General features: G+C 30.9%; 3 protein-coding genes across 3 annotated transcripts; 2 read left to right on the top strand and 1 right to left on the bottom strand.

Annotated features, from left to right (window-relative positions):
* Positions 1 to 2,138: 2,138 nt before the first annotated feature.
* LOC127259885 (scarecrow-like protein 8) lies at positions 2,139 to 4,707 on the bottom strand. Its single transcript, XM_051287500.1, has one exon. The coding sequence runs from the start codon at positions 4,482 to 4,484 to the stop codon at positions 2,616 to 2,618; it is 1,869 nt and encodes a 622-aa protein (XP_051143457.1). The 5' UTR covers positions 4,485 to 4,707; the 3' UTR covers positions 2,139 to 2,615.
* Positions 4,708 to 13,792: 9,085 nt separating this feature from the next.
* On the top strand, positions 13,793 to 16,019 carry LOC127259448 (protein DETOXIFICATION 35-like). Its single transcript, XM_051286801.1, has 7 exons — positions 13,793 to 14,071; positions 14,329 to 14,954; positions 15,042 to 15,098; positions 15,180 to 15,418; positions 15,508 to 15,626; positions 15,796 to 15,882; positions 15,963 to 16,019. Exons 1-7 carry the CDS (start codon positions 13,793 to 13,795, stop codon positions 16,017 to 16,019), a joined length of 1,464 nt encoding a protein of 487 aa, XP_051142758.1.
* Positions 16,020 to 17,012: 993 nt separating this feature from the next.
* On the top strand, positions 17,013 to 19,772 carry LOC127259870 (protein DETOXIFICATION 35-like). The gene is made up of 8 exons (XM_051287480.1): positions 17,013 to 17,324; positions 17,724 to 18,349; positions 18,420 to 18,476; positions 18,559 to 18,797; positions 18,875 to 18,993; positions 19,067 to 19,153; positions 19,391 to 19,461; positions 19,631 to 19,772. Coding segments are annotated over exons 1-8 (1,479 nt in total). The 5' UTR covers positions 17,013 to 17,045; the 3' UTR covers positions 19,632 to 19,772.
* The last annotated feature ends 106 nt before the right edge of the window (positions 19,773 to 19,878 follow it).

Below are 19,878 nucleotides of genomic sequence, written 5' to 3'. Positions count from 1 at the left end.
CTCCGCTGATATTGAAACCATCGACCACTATTTCAAAACTGTCATTCACATCCTCTATCATTTATTTTGATAATTTAAAAAAAAAACAATAAACTCTAAATTTAAGAATAAAAATAAATAACCTGTAATTAAAAAAAATAAAAAAATTTCAAAATTCTGAAATTGCAGAATTACAAAATTTAAAAAAAAGAAAAAAAAGAAAATGGGATCCACGACTTGAGCTCATTTATATATATATATATATATATATGATATGATGGTTTAGAGCCAAACCCAAAATGTCAAGCTCAGATCATATATTGCTTTTTTGGGCTTAGTAATGGGCCGTCGGCCCAAGTTTCTAAAATATTTGTCAAAGCCCATAACTCTTACATGCTTTTGTGATATTATGGACTTCTTTTTTGAGTTATATATATATATATATATATATTTAAGATGAATATGTTGATTTTTTATATGAAATAGTAGTTATTAGATTTTAATTTTGTCTTAAAAAATATTTATGTTTAAATTAAGAATGGTGGTGAAATTGTAAAGTAATACAATTGAAATAAATATATATATATATATATATATCAAAATTTCAAAAGTTTGGTTGAGGTATCGAGAGTAGAGTTTTGAGTGGAACTCGCAGTCCCTCTTTGACGAAGATGTCGAAAATTTGAACTCATAACTTTATTATCAAATTTCACTCCACACTATAAGATATCATTGTGGACAAAACTAACCCTTATTTAGTTGAATAACTAAATGATTTTACTTTTCGTAACCGGTGACAATAATGACATTTTAACATTTTGCGCCAATACATATATTTTTATGTGAGACCGTTCATTCATATTGCACTGCCCTAAATAAAATTTAAATAATAATAATATTTGAATTGTTACTGTTTTGAAAGAGTTAAATCCGTAAAATACTGATTTGACTTAGTAAGTATATACGACACATATCTTTTACATAACATTGTATGAATATAAAAACATATGTTGTATTATTCATATTTTTTATTGTATTGTATAAATATATTTATTACATTTAAATTAGCAATGGTATGTATTATGTGATACTATATCATATGATATTAAATTGTGTGTGATATTTAAATTATTTATTGTATATAATTATATGGTATATTATTGCTCAATATACAATATACTACAATTATTGCGTCAAATTATAAAATTCAATTGAGTAAAAATTGACCCAAAAAATCTAAAAAATTATATATAGAGTGTGTTTGTTTGATGAGTTTTGTTGGATTTATACTATTCATACAATTTTTTTTTTTAAAAAAAAATCAAATTATAACACTTATTTTTTATTTTTTATATTATACTATAAATAAATTATGCATTTAAAATATCACATTAATTCTTATTTATATCACGTACAGCTATTAAAATTCAAAATTTTTAGTATTCAAATCTCGTTAAGTCCAAACCCTCAGACAAACACACCCATATTATATATGAAGTGAAATTGATTGATATTTCCAGTATTGTCAATATAAACGTCACTCTACGCATTCATTCTTAGTATATATAAATAAGATATAAATATAAGCATACTATACTATGCCATACCATTGGCTCATTCATTCCTCCACCCAAAATATTAATGACTATTTAATTATTGTGCTGAAAGATTCCATCCGTGCCAATTAATATTATTTTTTATTTATTTAAACTCTCTTATCTTTTATTGAGCAGTTAGTTTCGTGTATATTTATCAGTTTTAAATTAAATCTAGACCCAACTGTTAGCAGGTTAAATAAAATCTACTTTTTTTATTTTTTATTGTTCGAATCTTCACATGGTCTGCAGTTTCTTTGCTTTTATAAAAATTGATAAATAAATATGTTTAATTTATTATTATTTTTTGAAATATCAAATTAAATATTCATTATTATTTATTTAAAATATCTCATTTAACTACTATTTTACATTAAAAAGATGGAAAACTATTAAAAGAGAACTCCTAGAGTAAACAAGTTCCAGCTATGCTTACTTTGATATCTTTTTCAACTTTGCAATACTAATGATTTTTTTAATTTAAAAATACATTATATTCAGCCTATTATTTTATTTTTTTAAAAAAAAAACAAGTAAAAACACCGCATCCACCTCGTCAAAATATTACACATTAAATATTTATTTTATTTGAAATACTATGGCCAATATATTTCGACTAAAATTTATGCTAAAAGCAACCAATACTACTGAAAATTAAAATGCGACAATTGAAGGTGAAACCGCTGCAACCAATAAAATTTTGACACGTAGTACACCCATGTGTACCCCAATAGATTTTGCGGCCTAAAATAGGACCTAAAGTAAACCCAATTCAAATCCGAACACAAGAATTCATGATTAAATCATCGCCGTTGATTCCAACGGCTAGGATCTAAGATGAGCGGATTCACTTAAATGCACAGACAAACTCCATACCTAAACAGAAAATGGCACGAAGAAGACGAATACCATTTTCACGCTTACGCTTCATTGGTTAAATCGTTAATACACACTAACACGATACTAACCAAAAACACGACTTTAACAATTAATAATCATCTTAATAAACACGTTATTTCCCGAAACAGGGAAACGGTAAAATCAACGCCAAGCAGACGCAACGGTAAGCGTCCGTCCCATCCAACCGAAGCAGACGCCGCCGGACTCCTCTTTAAGAGTGAATCCCGTGCCGCCACGTGTCACCGAGTTGAGTTTTGACCGGAGCGACTCGGCGTCGCGTTGGCTCACCGCCCGCGGCTGAAACCCCGCCATCGTCATTCGCACGCGCCACTTGCCGAAAACCTCGCACCTCTCCAATCGTTCCGCCCCCTCGCACGCCACCGCGTTCGACAGTTTCCGGCCGAGCGCAGCCTCGATGGGAGCCCGGTTTCCGGCGACGGTGGCGTCGAGAGAGTCGAAGAGTGCGCCGTAATAGTCGCAGGCGTCTCGAACGCGGGCGATTAGGGGGGCGGTGTTGGTGTTGATGTCCTGCTCCACCACCGTGACGGCGTCCGGAGACAGAGATTTGACGCGGCGGAGCAGATCGTCGCGGGGATTCTCCGTCGTGACGCTCTCGTCGGGAAGTTTGTACAGCTTGAATGCGAAATTCACGGCGAGTGCTTCGTCGGGTTGTACGTTCAATCCCGACCGGCATAGATCGGTTGTACTCAAATTCTTCACTTGGAACTTAAACGGAACGCCGATACTGGCGGCTAGCGCCGCCAGTTCGTCGCCGACTTTTCGCAGCTTCTCGCCGGCGGCGGCGAATTCCGTGAAGGCGGTGATGTTTAAGGCCGCCGGAGGTTTGTTATCGAGCTTCTTCTTCGCAAGCGCTTGGAGTAAATGCGAGTATTGCGCTCCCTGACTGATGTCGAAGTCCAACACGTGAATCTTCTGGAAGCCTAGCTCCGTGGCGGCGTCGAGTATGGCTAGATTCGCCGCCATGAAACCGAGCTCGAAACATGGAGAAGCTTCATAGAGCAGATGCGTTGAGGCGGCGTGGTCGTCGCCGCAGAGCTCCGTTACCGCCGGAGGATGCTGCGTGGGGTACACGCGCGACTTCAAAGCCGATAGCATGTAAGCAGAGAGTCTCTGTTCAGACGTACCTTTAGTATTCGCTACCTGTTGCAGGAGCGCGAGGCTTTCGACGGCGGATTCCGTCTTGCCGTCGGCAATCGCTGTCGCCGCATCGATCAGCGCTTGCTTCGCGCAAAGCACCGGTGGGGAAGCCGAAGTAGAAGAACACGACGACGATGAGGAAGCTGTAGGCGATGGAGAAACTGGTTTTGGCGTTAGACCTATCAAATTTTGGATCGTTTCCGACCAGTCACTGTTGGTAACCGCTGAAACACCTTCTCCATCCTCTTCATCGTCCAGTAACTGCTTCTCCAACTCCTGTAACCGATGGTTCATCATATTCTTCTCCGGATTCTGCGTAGAATTCTCCGGCGCATTTACTCCAAAATTCTCCAACCTCTTGCTCTGCGTCTGATTCGGAAGGGGAATGCCGTCGAACACATTGTGAACGCTTCGATCCGAAACATTCATCGCCTGCATACGGCTGTGCGCCACAAACTGACTGCCGAAACGCGAGTTCATCGAATTCGAAACCGACGAAATCGATGAAAACTCCGGCGAAATCGACGAAAACTCAATTGGAGAGAGAGTCGACACCGGAGACATCCCCTCATAATTAGGCCTAGCCTTCACGTTCCTCAGATAAAACCCTAACCCTTGGTTCTGCGGCGCAAACCCCTGCTGCTGCTGGAATCCGACCAGCGGCCTCTTCCCGATCAAATTCGACCGTCGGATCTGGACATCCTGCTCCGGTAGACCTCCGGCGAGCGGCGAACCATAACCAAACTGCTGTTGTTGGTTAAGGTTGGAACCGTAACTACCGTTAGACACAACAGCAGATCTCCTGCCAGTGTAGAACAGATCGGAGACGCCGCCGGAGAAGCCGGAAGACATTTTCCTCGGCCGGAATCGGAGAAATTCAAATGGAATATTTCTGCATTTAGGAGGGGCCAGTGTTTGGTAGAGTTTTTACAGTTCTGAAGCTATCGGATTGATTCTCATTGCCATTATTATATAGAAAGGAATTGCAGGGAAGAAGGAAATTCATTAATGCCCTGTTTGGTTGAACTTCAAACAAACAATTAGCAATAAATTATAGTATTTCATTACATTGAAATTTTTTACAATGGGCGATGCTTTCCCTTGTGGCGGCGTTGATTATTTAATTTACATAATTAGGCTTATTTAAAAATGAAAACGAACAATTCCTAACATCCAAACACGGCCCAATTCCAGCTGGCGGAGTTTCCTCCTGTTTTCTCCATTTTGCGTGTTTCTTTATTTAACACAACGGAAGAAAATGTAGGAATAAATTTTTAAGACTTTATACCAGATTCCAATAACTATCGTGTTTATCCACCGTCCGATGACGTGATATTTTTGGTGCGCATGAATCAACGGTGGAGATTCCTCGTGGATACTGCTTTTCGGGTAAACCGTCACATTCGTCAATGCTAACGCGCGCGATTGTCACGTGATTAGCACGCGTTGGATTTTCCTAAATCGTTGTAAATAGATCCGACACATTGAACATAACCATCGGGTTCTGTGACATGCACGGTAGTTATTATTTTTATTATTTATAGTATAATAATACTCCCTCAGTAAAAAAAAAATATTTTTATTGGAAATGGACACAAAAATTAAAAAATAATAGTATTTAATTAAAAATTAATATAAAATAGTAAAAGATTAAAGATTAAAATATCTTTATTTTTTGAATTATTTTTAAAAATAAATTAGATTAATAATTAAGGGTAGTTTGAAAAAATACGAATAATTTTGTTATAAAGTAGAGACCAAGAATACTAAATAAGAAAATAAGACAATTATTTTAAAACGAAAAAAAAAAAAAAACAAGACAACTCTATTAAGACATACGAGTATTAAATTAAAAAATTTAAATTTTAGAGTGTATTGTTTTGCCACATAAAATAAAAATATTATTTTAATATAAAATTCAAATTAAATTTCCTCAATTTAAACAAGGCTTTTTCACCGACCATTTTTTTTAATGAATTAATTTTAGTGTGTATCTTAAAAAATATATTTAAAATATAGTAAAATATATTGTTTTAAATCGAAATTGATTTTTAGTAATAAGTATTTAATTTTTTTTAAATTATATTTTGCAAAAAATATAAATAATTATATAAAAATATAAAATATTATTTTTGGGAACGGAAATTAAAAAAAAACACAAAAAAAACTCATGCACTAATGTCCCTAAAGTTTTTATTGTGTTTGTTTATTATTTCAAAATAAAAAGTTTTTGGTTTGTATGGTTGTAAATTCAAAATTAATTTAAAATTATATATTAATTTTAAATAATATTTTAATATATAATGTTATAAAAATAAATAATATATTTTTGTTGATAATGTAAACTATGAACAGGTAAAAATTTCAAATTAAATAACAATCAAGCATAAAAAATTTTAAAAAATAAAAACGTGGAATCCAAATACAAAGCAAACAATCCATTTTATATTCATTTATATTAAAAGTATAAAACATAACTCAAACAGTTTTATTTTCAATTTAATCATTGCAACTCCAATAATTTGTAATTCTATCATGTGAATTATTACATTATTGTTGTTACTTTCTATGTTGAGTTAAATATAAATGCATATATTGCATTCAAATATGGGTTTGTTTATTTTGTGTTTAATAATGTATGAATTTTTATATTTCCTCCGTCCAGCTAGAAAGTATACATATTTTTATTTTGGAACGTCCAATTACAAAGTAAATATTTCATTAAATACTTTACTTTTTTCACAAATACCCTTACTTTACATCACATCATTACTTTTATATCAAAAAACAAGGGCAAAAATGTCATTATACTACTTTTAACTACCAACTATAATTAAAATACTGTTATTTCTTAAACACCATTCCAAAAGTAAATGTATACTTTATCTGTGGACGGAGGAAGTATTAGACGGTGGAAATTATATTGGTACAAAAATAATAGTTTTAATGAATAAAAAATATATATTATGTTAATATTCGTGTATATTATATTTTTTTAATAATAATTATAAAAATTATGTCACAAATATATAAATGAACAAATCCTAATATTTAATGGTGTCTTTTTCTTTTTATTTATTTTATTGTTTTTATTTTATTTCTTTCATAAACCACTCGATCTTTGATTTCTATTATTTATTTAAAATTTTATTTTGTAATATATAAAGTACAAAATCAATGAAATTGAGGTTTGTTCTTTTAATATTTCAAAATTAAAATTATTATTCATTTGATATGATTTTTAATAAAAATATACATAATTTTTGTTATAATAAAACATTATATCAAAATACTATTTAAATAAAAAAAATTAAATATAAAATAAAAATATTTGTTTATTGATAAAAAATATAAATAAAAGATGTTTAAGATGAATAAATTCATATAAAAATAAATCATTTTTAGGGGAAAAAAAAATCATCTATGGTGTAACTACAAAATGTCACAAGCAAGTAACTATTGAAATATATTAATAAATAAACAAATTTACGATGTAACTATTTTATTTTTTATTGTTATATTAAATTATTTTAATAAAAAATTTATTTGAATATATTCAATATAATGTTACCATTAACTGTATCTAATTTTTTGTTATTATTTTATTAGTTAATATATATATATTACTCCATTCATCCAATTAGAAAGTATACATGTTTCTATTTTGGGACGTCAGTAAATATTTCATTAAATACCTTACTTTTTCCACAAATACCCCTACTTTATATGATATCATTACTTTTACACCAAAAAGCAAGGGCAAAAATATCATTACACTACTTTTAACTACCCATTATAATTAAAATACTATTATTTCTTAAACACCGCACCAAAAGTAATTGTATATTTTTTTTTGTGGACGGAGGGAGTATTAGATATTAAATATTAATTTTTAAGAAACGGGTCGGGTCAGGCACCTTCATAGGCCCGACAAAAGACTGTTTTATTGATATGTCGGGCTAAATACAGTCCGAAAAATTAAGGTCTATTTTTTTAGGCTAAAGTACGATTTTTTGTGTCAAATTCAAACCGAAATTTTATGTCATACTTATTTTTTTCACCTCTACTTCGTATATATTTATGTTCACAGTTTGTTCTGAACATATTCATATTCTATGTTATATTTACGGTCTTATTACGAATATTTCCATATTATAAATTCGCCATATTTTTTAAATAGTTTAATATATATTTTTATAATTTAATTAAAATATTGCTTATAATTTACTCGAGAAATGTAAAAAAAATTAAATTTAATATTTTTTAAAAATAATATATATTTTTATAATAATTTATATAGTATATTGTTTAAAGCAATTTTAATTTATAACTTAAAACTTCAATTGAAATTTTCTTTATCAATTTTGATTAAAAACCTTAATTTAAAACTTCCATATGTTAGCCGATGTATCCTCTAAAAAAAGCCAGCTATTAGTGATTCCCACCGTCACGAAATCTACGTCACAGCTGGAGCCCTTAGCCCATCCCATCCATGCCGGTGGATGGTTGTTTGATTTACTGACACGTGTCGGTGCCACTCACTTTTAATACTGAATATTTGGCGGAGAACACCGGCAATTCAGATGAGGTGAGTTTGTTTACGTTTAAAATTTGAAATTTGAGTTTGGAATATTAATTTTTTTAATTAAATTAATATTTATTTTAACATCAATAAATATTAATATGATATTTTTAAATATAAAATTAATTTGTAATATAATATAAAAATTAAATATTTTTAAAATAAAAAATTTGATTAAACAGTAGAAAATTCTAAAAATATATAGAAACACAGTCATTATGAAGTCTCTCATATTCAATTCATTTCATCGTAATTTTTTAATATGCTTTGGGTAAACTTTTTGGTCATATTAAATTTTCTATAATTAGACTTAAAAAACAAGTAGCACTAAAGGAACTATATGTGATATATAAGTTAAATATTTAACTTTTTTTTTCAAAATATATATACTTAAATATCCAAAGTTAAATCTACAAAGTAACTAATTTATTAAATATTCAATTTTCATAAAAATATATTTTAAAAATAAATAAATTTTAATATAATATAATATAAAAAAAATATAAGCATTTGATTCTATATTCAATAGTTCAACTGATGGAATACATATTTCTAATTTTTTTTTGTCATAAAAAAATATGCCCCAACTTGTCTCTTTTATTTTATTGGACATCATTGAAAATATTTTAAATGAATCTTGTTTTATGCACTTTCCCTTGGAAAGGCAATTGTTTTCCTAAAATTGTTTCCTTTTGTTTTATTATTATTATTATTATTTTCTTTTTGAAAAAAATACATTGTAGTTATTTTTTAAAAAAATATTCCATACAACCATTAGTATTACTTTTTACTTAAAAATACATTAAGGGTGTGTTTGTTTGGGGGATTGTATTGGATTTACACTATTCATCCAATTTTTTTCCCTCAAAAATATCAAATCAAACACCTATTTTTTATTTTTTATATTATACTAAAAATCAATTTTACATTCAAAACATCACATCAACACTTATTTATATTACATTATACAACTGTTAAAATTCAAAATTTTTACTATTAAAATCCCAACTCAAAATCCAAACCCCAAACAAACACACCCTAAAACTAAAAATGTCAAAAAACTAGATGCCATGTAATTCTTAGCCAATCAATTCAATAATTTTATCAAGAATAATATCACAAGATCTTGATGACACAATTTATATTCCCATTAAAAGAGAACACGAAGAGGGCATGATATACATATAGTAATAATATATATGTAAAGTATATGCTCTCAGTAGCAGAATCATGAAATAAAATAGTTTGATACCATAATCTTTCTTAATTTACTTTTGCAGATAAGACTTTATTCTCTTTCATTTTATTTATTTTTTATTTTTTCTTTCTATAAAAATATATTGATTCTTTGTATAAAATATCACATCTAATAAGTATTTTCCTTGTTAAAAAGAATACTACTCCCTCCATCCCATAACTAGATATCAATTTACTTTTTGCATGTAATTTTAGAAATATTAGTATTATATTGAAATATAGTAGGAATAAAATATAAATGACTAAACTAATCTTATTAGTATGTGTGATATAAACGTAATGGCATTTGTGTAATATATTGTAAGTTGTAAGGGTATTTGTAATGTTAGATAGATAGGACAATTATTAAAAAAAAGTAAATGGATACTTTGTTATGGGACGGACTAAAATGAAAAAATAAATACTTTATTATAGGACAGAAAGAGTATCTGATTTTGATTTCAAACCAACTTTTTTACTATTTACTAGCAAATGGTTTTTAATAACAATATTTTATTTTTTTGGAGCTGAAAAATAGTTCAACATAACTATAAAATAATTATTTTCACCCTCAAAATCCAAATCCATAGCTAAATTTATTTTTGATTATTTTTAATATGTTTATGGATAAATGTATAAAAATTTGGTGGGTGAATACAACCAAAATTAACAATGATAAATATACGTATTTGTAGTAGTTAAGTAGTATATGAATTTAAATAAAATAGTATATTTATATAATTCTAAAAAAATAAATAACTAAAAAAGTGTAAGTGTTTATAATATTAAGAAAAAAAATCAATTAATTGAACTCTGATTGGCAATTTTAAATTCAAAATTGTTAAAAAAGTGTATTCAAATTAATTCGATAAAATATTGAATTATTTTTATCTTAAAAATATTTTCTTATTTGTCCATTTGAATGATATATATTGTCATTTGTGTTGGTCAAAATACAAATTATGCATTTTTTAAAGTAAGTGTAATCTTAGTTATTTTTTATATTCAACATTAAAAGTAAATATAAATCAGATGAAGAAAATATATTATAAAAAATAAAGGAACATACACTTTTATTTGTTTCATAATATATTTAATATTTTTTGTCCATTTAATTTATGTTGAGTTTCTTTTTTGTTTGTATATAAAATGTGCATTTTTTTTTTATTTAGAACAATTTATATGTATATATTAATTTATATTTTTTAATATTACACTTAAGGGTGTGTTTGTTTGTTTTTTAAAATTGAAATTAACATTTATTTTATACTATTGTCAATAAAAATATATTATCTTTTTAAAATAGTATATAAAAAATATTATTTAAACAAAAATTCAAATCAACATACCATTTAAAATCACAATCAAACAAATCCTAAAGCTCGTATAAAAATAAATATTTAATTCGATATGATTAAAAATATTATTTGAACTAATATCAAAATATTAAAAATATTTATATAAATGGTGCTAATAAATATTTTATTCAATATGATTAAAAATATTATTTGAACTAATATCAAAATATTAAAAATATTTTTATAAATGGTGCTTAAAATATAAGTAACAATTATATATATATATAAAGGCAAAGCATTTCTTATTGAATATGTATGTGAGCCACACGTTCATAATTCCCATTCTGTGAATGTAAAATATTGACCACACATTCCACATTAGTTGTCATCTTTAAACATCAAAATTATTGCCCAACAAGCATAAATCATATTTATTTATTTATTTATTTCATTATTTATTATAAAATAAAGGTAATGATAGGAAGTACATATAAAAAAATAAATAAATAAAAATTTTACGTAGAGATTTTTTAAAACCTCAAAAGATAAAAAATAATAATAAATATATAAATATGTGAATATTTAATCCTTGGCTATTCAATTTTACGTTAACTTTTATTTTTTTAGATTGTCATAAACAATATTGCTGTTTTTTTTAGAAAAATATATATTTAAAATATTTATTTTAGTATAAAAGTAAAAAATAATAATAATAATTAGCACAAACTCTTATAAAAACTTGTGTTCAAATATTCTAATGTGATTAAAGTGCATAATTATATATTTAAAAATAGAAAAAATAAGTTATGTGAGAATGACGAAAATATAAAATAAGAACAAATTATGTGGAACGAATAGAGTATATAATAATACTTCAAATGATTTAATTTTAATTATGCATTAAAAATATTTGTTCATGTACTAGTTAATATTACACAATATAATATTATTATTTTGATCCGTCTTATATTTTATTTAATTTTTTATATTAATAAAATTACACCCTTTATAATAAATATTTTAAATTTTTTAATACATATAATTAATTGAGTGTATTTTTTGCTGTTTTAACTATTTAGTACTCTCTTCATCTAAAACATCGTGCAATATTTGTGTTTGCACGAGAATTTAGGTGGAGAGTATTAAGTATTGTAATTTGAGATAATTTGAATATTAAGTGATGTAATTTGAGAGAGAAATAATTATTTATTTTTTTTATTTAAGTGATATGATAAAATAAAATGAAATGTATATTAATATTATTAATTATTTTTAAATTTAAAAATATTATAGTAAATTTGGAACAAACAAAATAAAATATTGCATGTGTTTTGGGATAGAGGTATGGTACCATTTTCAGTAACGCCGTAACGGTCTTCTATTATCAACCGGAGTCGGTTTGGCTAAAAGCCGATTGATTAGCCGGTCAGCCGCCGGTGGTCGGTCAAATCAAGAGTCGTATCTCTTCCTTTTCCGCCGTTATTTGTATAACGGCGCCGTAATGGAGGATGCACTGGAACCGTAGATCAGGAGATATCGAGATTTTCTGACAGAACGAACAATCGTCAACGGGGGAAGCACGTGACCCTATCACTGTGTATGTATGTATAAGCACGTGACCCTATCATTGTGTATGTATGTATGTATTGTATTATGTATATATATATGTATGTATGTCCTCTGTTGTACTCTGTACAGTCAATTTTCGTTGTTTTATGGTGTGTCTCAATTGACTTTTTTCAATTTGTTTTTGGCTTTTGTTATTGTAAACTGTATTTAATCTTAATACATTTTTTTAATAAAAAAAATTGGGGAATGTTTTTGAACAACAGTAGAATTAGGTTTAATTTCAAGATTATTAATTTAATTATATTTTCTTTTAAAATTTATTTATTTTGATTTTAAAAAATTAAAATATAATATCTTGTTACTGTTGAACACCTTTAATTTGAAATTAAGTTATATTTCAATTTTAATCCATATAACATATTGAAATTAAAATTTAGAATATAATTGATATGTTAAATATAATAAGTTTATACTTTTCCGTGCCACCTAAATATATTTATTACTTATTTGCTAAATTAATAAATATTTATTTTGTCCAAAATTAATTAATTTATTTTGTTATTTCAATACATTCGAAATTCATTTATTTCCATTTTCATCAATTGTATTTTTAGCATAATTTTTTAAAAAATAATAATTACAATTTTTATAGCTCTATGGAAAATATATATTTAGCTATTTTTGTTGTCAGAACATAAAATATGTATTTTTATAATATGTATTTTTGGTATTACAAATGATTTTACATTTATATTTTATTTAACGTTTTGTGGATAAAAATATCCTACCTCTGTCAAATATATATATATCCATTTATAAAATAGAAATAAAGATAAAAAAATTAAATTAATTCTACTAGTATTTTAGGACATAAATGTAATGATATTTATTTAATATATTGTAAATTGAAATGGTATCTGTAATGTTATGTAGATGATACAATTACTAAAAAAGAAATGAAATAAATACTTTGTTATGAAGTGGTGGGAAAAATAGATAGATTATTAAGGATTGAATGGAGAAGTATGTCCAATATATATTTCGGTTAGTTTATTTGTTTTTAATTTCAGAGAAAAATAAATACGTAATTTATTAGTTTGAAATTGAAACCAACAACGCACCCTATATATGTTTCGCGCGGGAGAAGGCAGCATCATCATTCTTTTATAGTTTTCAGCTAAGCTTCGAAAATTTGAGTACATCAATTTCCTCCAATGAATGGTTGGTGCGGTAGCAGAAATGAAGCGATGCAGCCACACACTTACCACTACAATTCGAAACCCTAATCAGAGTTTAATATATGCATATGGAGTTGCGCAGATGGTGTTTTCCAGTCAAAATGTTAATCAGTGCATGTTCCCGACGCACTGATTCGGAGAGAGTAGGAATTTTTGAGCTTTGCTGAGCCTGTGCTCGTATATATCCATGGCGATGTGTATTGCGTTTTCGACGACGGTTATTCTGGTTCGTCGGAAATGGAGGTGCCGCTGCTTGATCGGAGCTTTGACGAAGGTGGATTGATCGGAGCAAATGGCGATTACCTTCCCGGTAAAGGATGGAAGACGTGTTGGGAGATTTTTCGGATTGAATCTTCAAAGCTGTGGGGAATAGGCGGACCGATAGCGTTCCAAATCGTGTGTGAATCGATCATCGACTCCATATCCACCATGTTCGTCGGACATCTCGGTAATATTGAACTCGCCGCCTTCTCCGTCGCTCACTCGGTCATCATCTTCTTCTCTTATGGCTTACTGGTTAGTATTTCGTAACAGAGCATTGTCTTCTGCGTTCCTGTGAATGCTGAACAATAGATTCCTAATTTCTATCCATAAAATTGACCATTAGAATGCTGGATTTCCAAAATTTTCACACGATCGAAATAATTTTCTCGTCAGTGGTAGTGTTAGGGCTCAATGTTTGCAACAAATTCAACATTTCAAATATGAATTAGAGTTACATATTGAATCTGAGAAATGAAAAACTGATTAGAACTTTGTGATTATGGATCCAGCTCGGTATGGGAAGTGCTCTGGAGACATTATGTGGTCAGGCATTTGGTGCAGGGAAGCTTGAAATGGTCGGCACTTACACACAGCGATCAATGCTAATACTATTCCTCTCGTGTATATTTCTTTTGCCTCTTTACATATTTGCTTCGCCGTTGCTTAAGCTCCTCGGCCAGGAACAAGACGTCGCAGAACTATCCGGACCTTTTGCGATGCTAACTATTCCTCAGTTATTCTCATTAGCCATCTCAATTCCAACTCAGAAGTTTCTTCAAGCACAGAGCAAAGTCTCTGTATTAGCTTGGATAACATTTTCTGCTACATTGTTGCAACTTTTTCTTTGTTGGCTGTTCATCACTGTTCTTGGCTGGGGAACGACAGGCGCTGCTGTGGCATTTGATATTACGAACTGGTGGGTTGCGATTGGGCAATATGTTTACGTTGTTTGTTGGTGCAAGGATTCTTGGAAGGGATACACTTGGGATGCTTTTAAGGATTTGTGGGAGTATACCAGATTGTCCCTTGCATCTGCTGTTATGCAGTGCCTGGATGTTTGGTATCTGTCGAGCCTTGTCATTGTCACTGGGAGTTTAGATAATTCTGTCACCGAAGTTTCTTCTCTTACGATATGGTGAGTTTATGAGAAATATAATACTTCATAATTCTGTTCATAGTTGTATTCTGATGCTAATTGTTTCATTGATGGTTTGTTTTTCAGCATGAATGTTAACATGTGGGAGCTTATGCTGTTTATGGGACTCAATGCCGCCGTAAGGTAAAAAAAAAAGTTAAAATTTGATGATTATATCTTGAAAACTTCTTGGCACTTAGTTTTAATTTCTTAACTATATTTCAGTGTTCGAGTTTCGAATGAGCTTGGCTCTGGACGCTCCAGAGCTACAAAATATTCGATCTATGTGACAATCGGGCAGTCATTTTTTATCGGGATTGTATGCATGCTTACAATTTTAGCTGCAAGAGATCATTTTGCGATCCTTTTCACCGACAATGTAGAAATGCAGCGATCCGTCTCTCGCCTTTCTGTTCTACTTGCATTTACAATGGTCCTCAACAGCATTCAGCCTATTTTTTCAGGTTCAGCTAATTCTATGCTGATTTAAAAAATATATATGCATTAATGTATATGTCAACCTTTTTTCTTATTCGTTTTGGTCGTCCTGCAGGCGTGGCTATAGGCTGCGGGTGTCAAGGACTTGTGGCTACCGTTAACTTGGCTTGTTACTACGGTTTTGGCCTTCCTTTCGGAATTTATCTCGGTCACATTGTTAAGTTGGGAGTTGTGGTAAGTTTGCACATCAATCTTATCAAAACTATGAAGTTTTCGACATTGTCTGGCTATAATTTTGTTAAAATATATTGAGAAAATATTTATTAGATTTATGAATTCTTATGAATGAAATAGAGGGTTTCAGTTTTATATTCTTACAGATTTGTTGCTCGATTCGTTTAAGGGTGTTTGGAGTGGGATGGTGTCCGGAATGATTCTGCAGACGCTTATTCTTGTGGCGATCCTTTCTCGGACCGACTGGGAGCGAGAGGTATAATTCTTTTTTTATTTTATTAATAGATTAGATCGGATAAAATAATATCGATCGAATTAATGGTGTTGTTGAAACAGGTGGAGAAGACTACAAATCGGTTGGAGAGATGGGAACTTAGCCATAATGGTGTATGATGAATTAATTGCCTGCCTGCTTTAACTACCTTTAAATTGAATTAACTTCATTGGTGTTTCATGTTCTTGCAGAGATTGTTATAAAGTTTAATAAATGTAGTAGTAGCTTAGAAGCGTTAATTATGTATATGAATGAATCGGGACCGTTGAAGTGGATCGATGATGGACGGATGCGATGAGGCCATCGAATGAATGACGTGTACGGTCAAGGAATCATACAACAATTTCTTTGAGAACTTACTTTTGTTAAGATAAATTATTATAATTTAGGTGAATGGAATATACCCTTAAGGTCTATATGTTTCAAGTTTGAGTAAAGTTAATACTGTAATCTTACTGATTTTTTCCATTTCAACCCACTCACAATCTCTCATTTTATGTCTTTTAAATAAAATAAAAAGATAAATTTAATTTATTTATATACATATATATTTTTTAATACGTAGACCCTAAATTACGTTGTCAATGAAATACATAAATGTGTCTTTCTTTTAAGTTTATATTTGTATTCTATAATTAATATAATCCATCACAACAAAAAAAAAAATATTATATCTGTCTAACTCTAGTCTCATTTATTTTTTTTTATCATTATATCTAATTTTAAAAAGTAAATATGACACGGGAGAGATATAATATTATTTTTTGTCATATAATATTAAATGCAATTTACTTAAAGAAAAAAAAAACCAAAACACAAATAAAACAAAACTTATACTATAAAAATAAAATAAGATAGTCCAGTAAAAAATCATTGGTGGTGTGGGATGACTCGCGACTTTGTTACAAATTAATATCCAAACGACTCATCTCAAAAGTAAACCTTATACTTCTATTCCAACGCACATAATATATATATATATATTATATATACACAAATATAAATACGACCAATAATTATGTATAATTTTTTTTACGCATCTACATTTATCTCCGTCTACATAAATATAGTCTCTTAATTAGTGCCGGCGCGCTTGCGCTTTTAAAGTCGGCGTCGAACGACGTCGTATCCTCTCGTAGCGAAAAATGGACGCGCCTCTGCTAGTACGGTGCTCCAGCGAGCCTCTCCTAGTCGGAGACGGCGGAGACTATCTTCCGGCGAGGACGGCGGAAGCGTGGCGGCGAATCTTCTGCATGGAATCGTTGAAGCTCTGGAGAATAGGCGGACCGATAGCCTTACAGATATTTTGCCAGTTCGCAACGACTTCCGTCGCCACCATATTCGTCGGCCACATAGGCGACGTAGAGCTCTCCGCTTTCTCCATCGCCACCACTGTCATCGGTGTTTTCTCCTTCGGATTTCTGGTAAGCTCTCAGCTCCATTATATCCATACTTAAATAACACTTGAGTCTACCAGATACTTCATACTAGAGAATTTTTTCGGAAATGCTTTCAAAATCTTACTGTATTTGTGCTCCATTAAGTCGTTGATCTGTTTCTTCGATTTGATTTGATTTGTACGGAGGGGCCGCCGCGGCTGAGATTCTAGGGTTGAAAACTCTATCTGCTTAGTTTGTTAAATCAAAACGAGGAATAAATTAGAGAGTAGAAATTATTAGATGAATAGATAGATGGTAATATAGATTCGATTGCCTTTACTCTCTAGCAAGTAGCAATCCTGAGATGAGATTAACTGAGAATTGCATTCGTTGAGGATAAAATTACATTAGGTAGTTCTTACATAGAATCACGATGTTCTGCAGCTGGGAATGGGAAGTGCGCTCGAGACACTATGCGGGCAGGCATTTGGTGCAGGACAGGTTCATTTGCTCGGCGTCTATATGCAGCGCTCGATCATCGTTCTATTTGGCACTTGTCTTCTCATTTTACCTGTATATATATTCGCTACTCCGATTTTGAAGCTAATCGGACAACCAAATGAAATAGCTGAGCTTGCAGGCCTTTACACGCTCGTAACGATCCCCGATTTGTTCTCATATTGCATTGCTTTCCCGACTCAGAAGTTCCTTCAGGCACAGAGCAAGGTCGATGTTCTTGCGTGGATAGCCGTAGTTGTTCTTATCTTACAAGTCTTTTGGTGTTGGCTTTTTGTTAATGTATTCCGATGGGGGACAATAGGTGCAGCCATAGCTTATGACGTTTCTAACTTGACGTCTGCATTCGCGCAATTCGTTTACATTGTTGTTTGGTGTAAGGATGGTTGGAAAGGGTTCTCGTCCTCTGCTGTTAACGAACTTTGGGCATTCGTGAAGCTATCGCTCGAATCAGCCGTCATGCTCTGCTTGGAGCTTTGGTACTTTATGAGCATTGTAATTCTTGCTGGAAATCTCGGTGATGCAGTCACTGCTGTTGGTTCCCTTTCGATTTGGTGAGCTTCGATTGTTTATTGTTATCGATAAATTTTGTGGATGCTTGATTGAGTTCATGTTTTTTTTCAGTATGAATATCGATGGATGGGAAGCCATGTTGTTTATTGGAGTCAATGCTGCTATAAGGTAGAAAGGGACATATTAGAACTTCGATTTAACCGGAAAATGATATTTTTTGAGTTTGATTGTATACTCTGTTCCATTTCAGCGTTCGGGTTTCTAATGAACTCGGGTTAGGACACGCTAGAGCTGCTAAGTACTCTGTCTACGTGACGATTTTACAGTCCCTCTTGATCGGCATTCTTTGCATGATTGTTGTTCTTGCCACAAGAAGTTATTTTCCGATCATCTTTACCGACAGCAAAGCTATGCAAGAGGCTGTGGCGAAACTTTCGGGCCTTTTAGGAATCACGATGATTCTCAACAGCGTTCAACCAGTTATTTCCGGTTGATATGATTTAAAATGAAGCTTTTAGCTTAACATCATCTTTATCCTTGAAGTTAACCGAAATCTGTGGTTGCAGGTGTTGCCATTGGAGGTGGCTGGCAAGGTATCGTTGCGTACATTAACTTGGGGTGTTACTACATTTTTGGTCTCCCTTTGGGGTATCTTCTCGGATACACTGCTCGGGGTGGAGTAATGGTGAATAGCTCCTTCTTACATGAATTTCGAAACTAATGTCCTATAGCTACTTAGAACAACTTTCCATTTTCAGGGGCTGTGGGGCGGAATGATCGCCGGCGTTGTCCTGCAGACGGCAATGCTGTGTGTTGTGCTTTACAAAACCAACTGGAACAAGGAGGTTCGTCTTACACCGATATTATAGAATGAAAATAGTTAAGAGTGCTGATTAAGACTAATCAACGTATAATGGAAAGACTGATCGAAAGCACATAGAATCAACTAACAAAGCATGTTATGTTTTCGTATGCTAAGATCGTTATGTGTGAATTATTATTATGTGTTAGTCAATATAATTAACCGTTATGTGTATGTTGCAATTTGGAAATGTGAAGAATGTGTGGAATTGTTGTTGCAGGTAAAGCAAACAGAGGAGCGGATGCGCAAATGGGGAGCCCAAGACTCGGCAACTAATTATTTACTGGCATAGTAAGTAATATAAGGATCCAAAATTACTTCACTTAATATTAATTGATTTTAAATTATAGCTCTCCATCTCTTCTTAACAATAGAATTAAGTTTTTTTTTTTTTTTTTTTTTTCTTACAATGTTCCAATTAATATTATTCACGTTATTTATTTGATGATACTTATGGCAGGAATTTAGGTTTATTTCTTAAGTTTAACGAGTACGTGTTACAGCCGCGTATAGAATAGTGGAAGTGGACACGCGCGCTAAGAAAGAATATTCCTATTCATTGGCCCAACTCCCACGTGCGCACTAGCTAATACCTGCCTTGATTATTAAGAAATAAAATAAATGAACAAATTATATTAGCTGATATAACGACGGGTATTTATTTGGTAAGATTTAAAAATAATGAAAATTATAATATTTTATAAATAT

Source organism: Andrographis paniculata, unplaced genomic scaffold, assembly GCF_009805555.1.
Source record: "Andrographis paniculata isolate CXL003 unplaced genomic scaffold, ASM980555v1 Contig60END, whole genome shotgun sequence".
In the NCBI taxonomy this organism is placed as follows: Eukaryota; Viridiplantae; Streptophyta; class Magnoliopsida; order Lamiales; family Acanthaceae; genus Andrographis; species Andrographis paniculata.
The sequence above is the reverse complement of the archived record's forward strand: the minus strand, read 5'-3'. Positions and strand labels throughout refer to the sequence as shown.

What these genes read in the sequence shown, in the direction of transcription:
- LOC127259885 (XM_051287500.1), bottom strand. Translation starts at nt 4,484, where the DNA reads ATGTCTTCCGGCTTCTCCGGCGGCGTCTCCGATCTGTTCTACACTGGC.
- LOC127259448 (XM_051286801.1), top strand. Translation starts at nt 13,793, where the DNA reads ATGGAGGTGCCGCTGCTTGATCGGAGCTTTGACGAAGGTGGATTGATC. An exon ending in GGACTCAATGCCGCCGTAAG is followed by an intron (nt 15,099 to 15,179) that starts GTAAAAAAAAAA and finishes ACTATATTTCAG; the next exon opens with TGTTCGAGTTTCGAATGAGC. An exon ending in CATTCAGCCTATTTTTTCAG is followed by an intron (nt 15,419 to 15,507) that starts GTTCAGCTAATT and finishes GTCGTCCTGCAG; the next exon opens with GCGTGGCTATAGGCTGCGGG.
- LOC127259870 (XM_051287480.1), top strand. Translation starts at nt 17,046, where the DNA reads ATGGACGCGCCTCTGCTAGTACGGTGCTCCAGCGAGCCTCTCCTAGTC. An exon ending in TTTTCTCCTTCGGATTTCTG is followed by an intron (nt 17,325 to 17,723) that starts GTAAGCTCTCAG and finishes GATGTTCTGCAG; the next exon opens with CTGGGAATGGGAAGTGCGCT. An exon ending in AAACCAACTGGAACAAGGAG is followed by an intron (nt 19,154 to 19,390) that starts GTTCGTCTTACA and finishes TTGTTGTTGCAG; the next exon opens with GTAAAGCAAACAGAGGAGCG.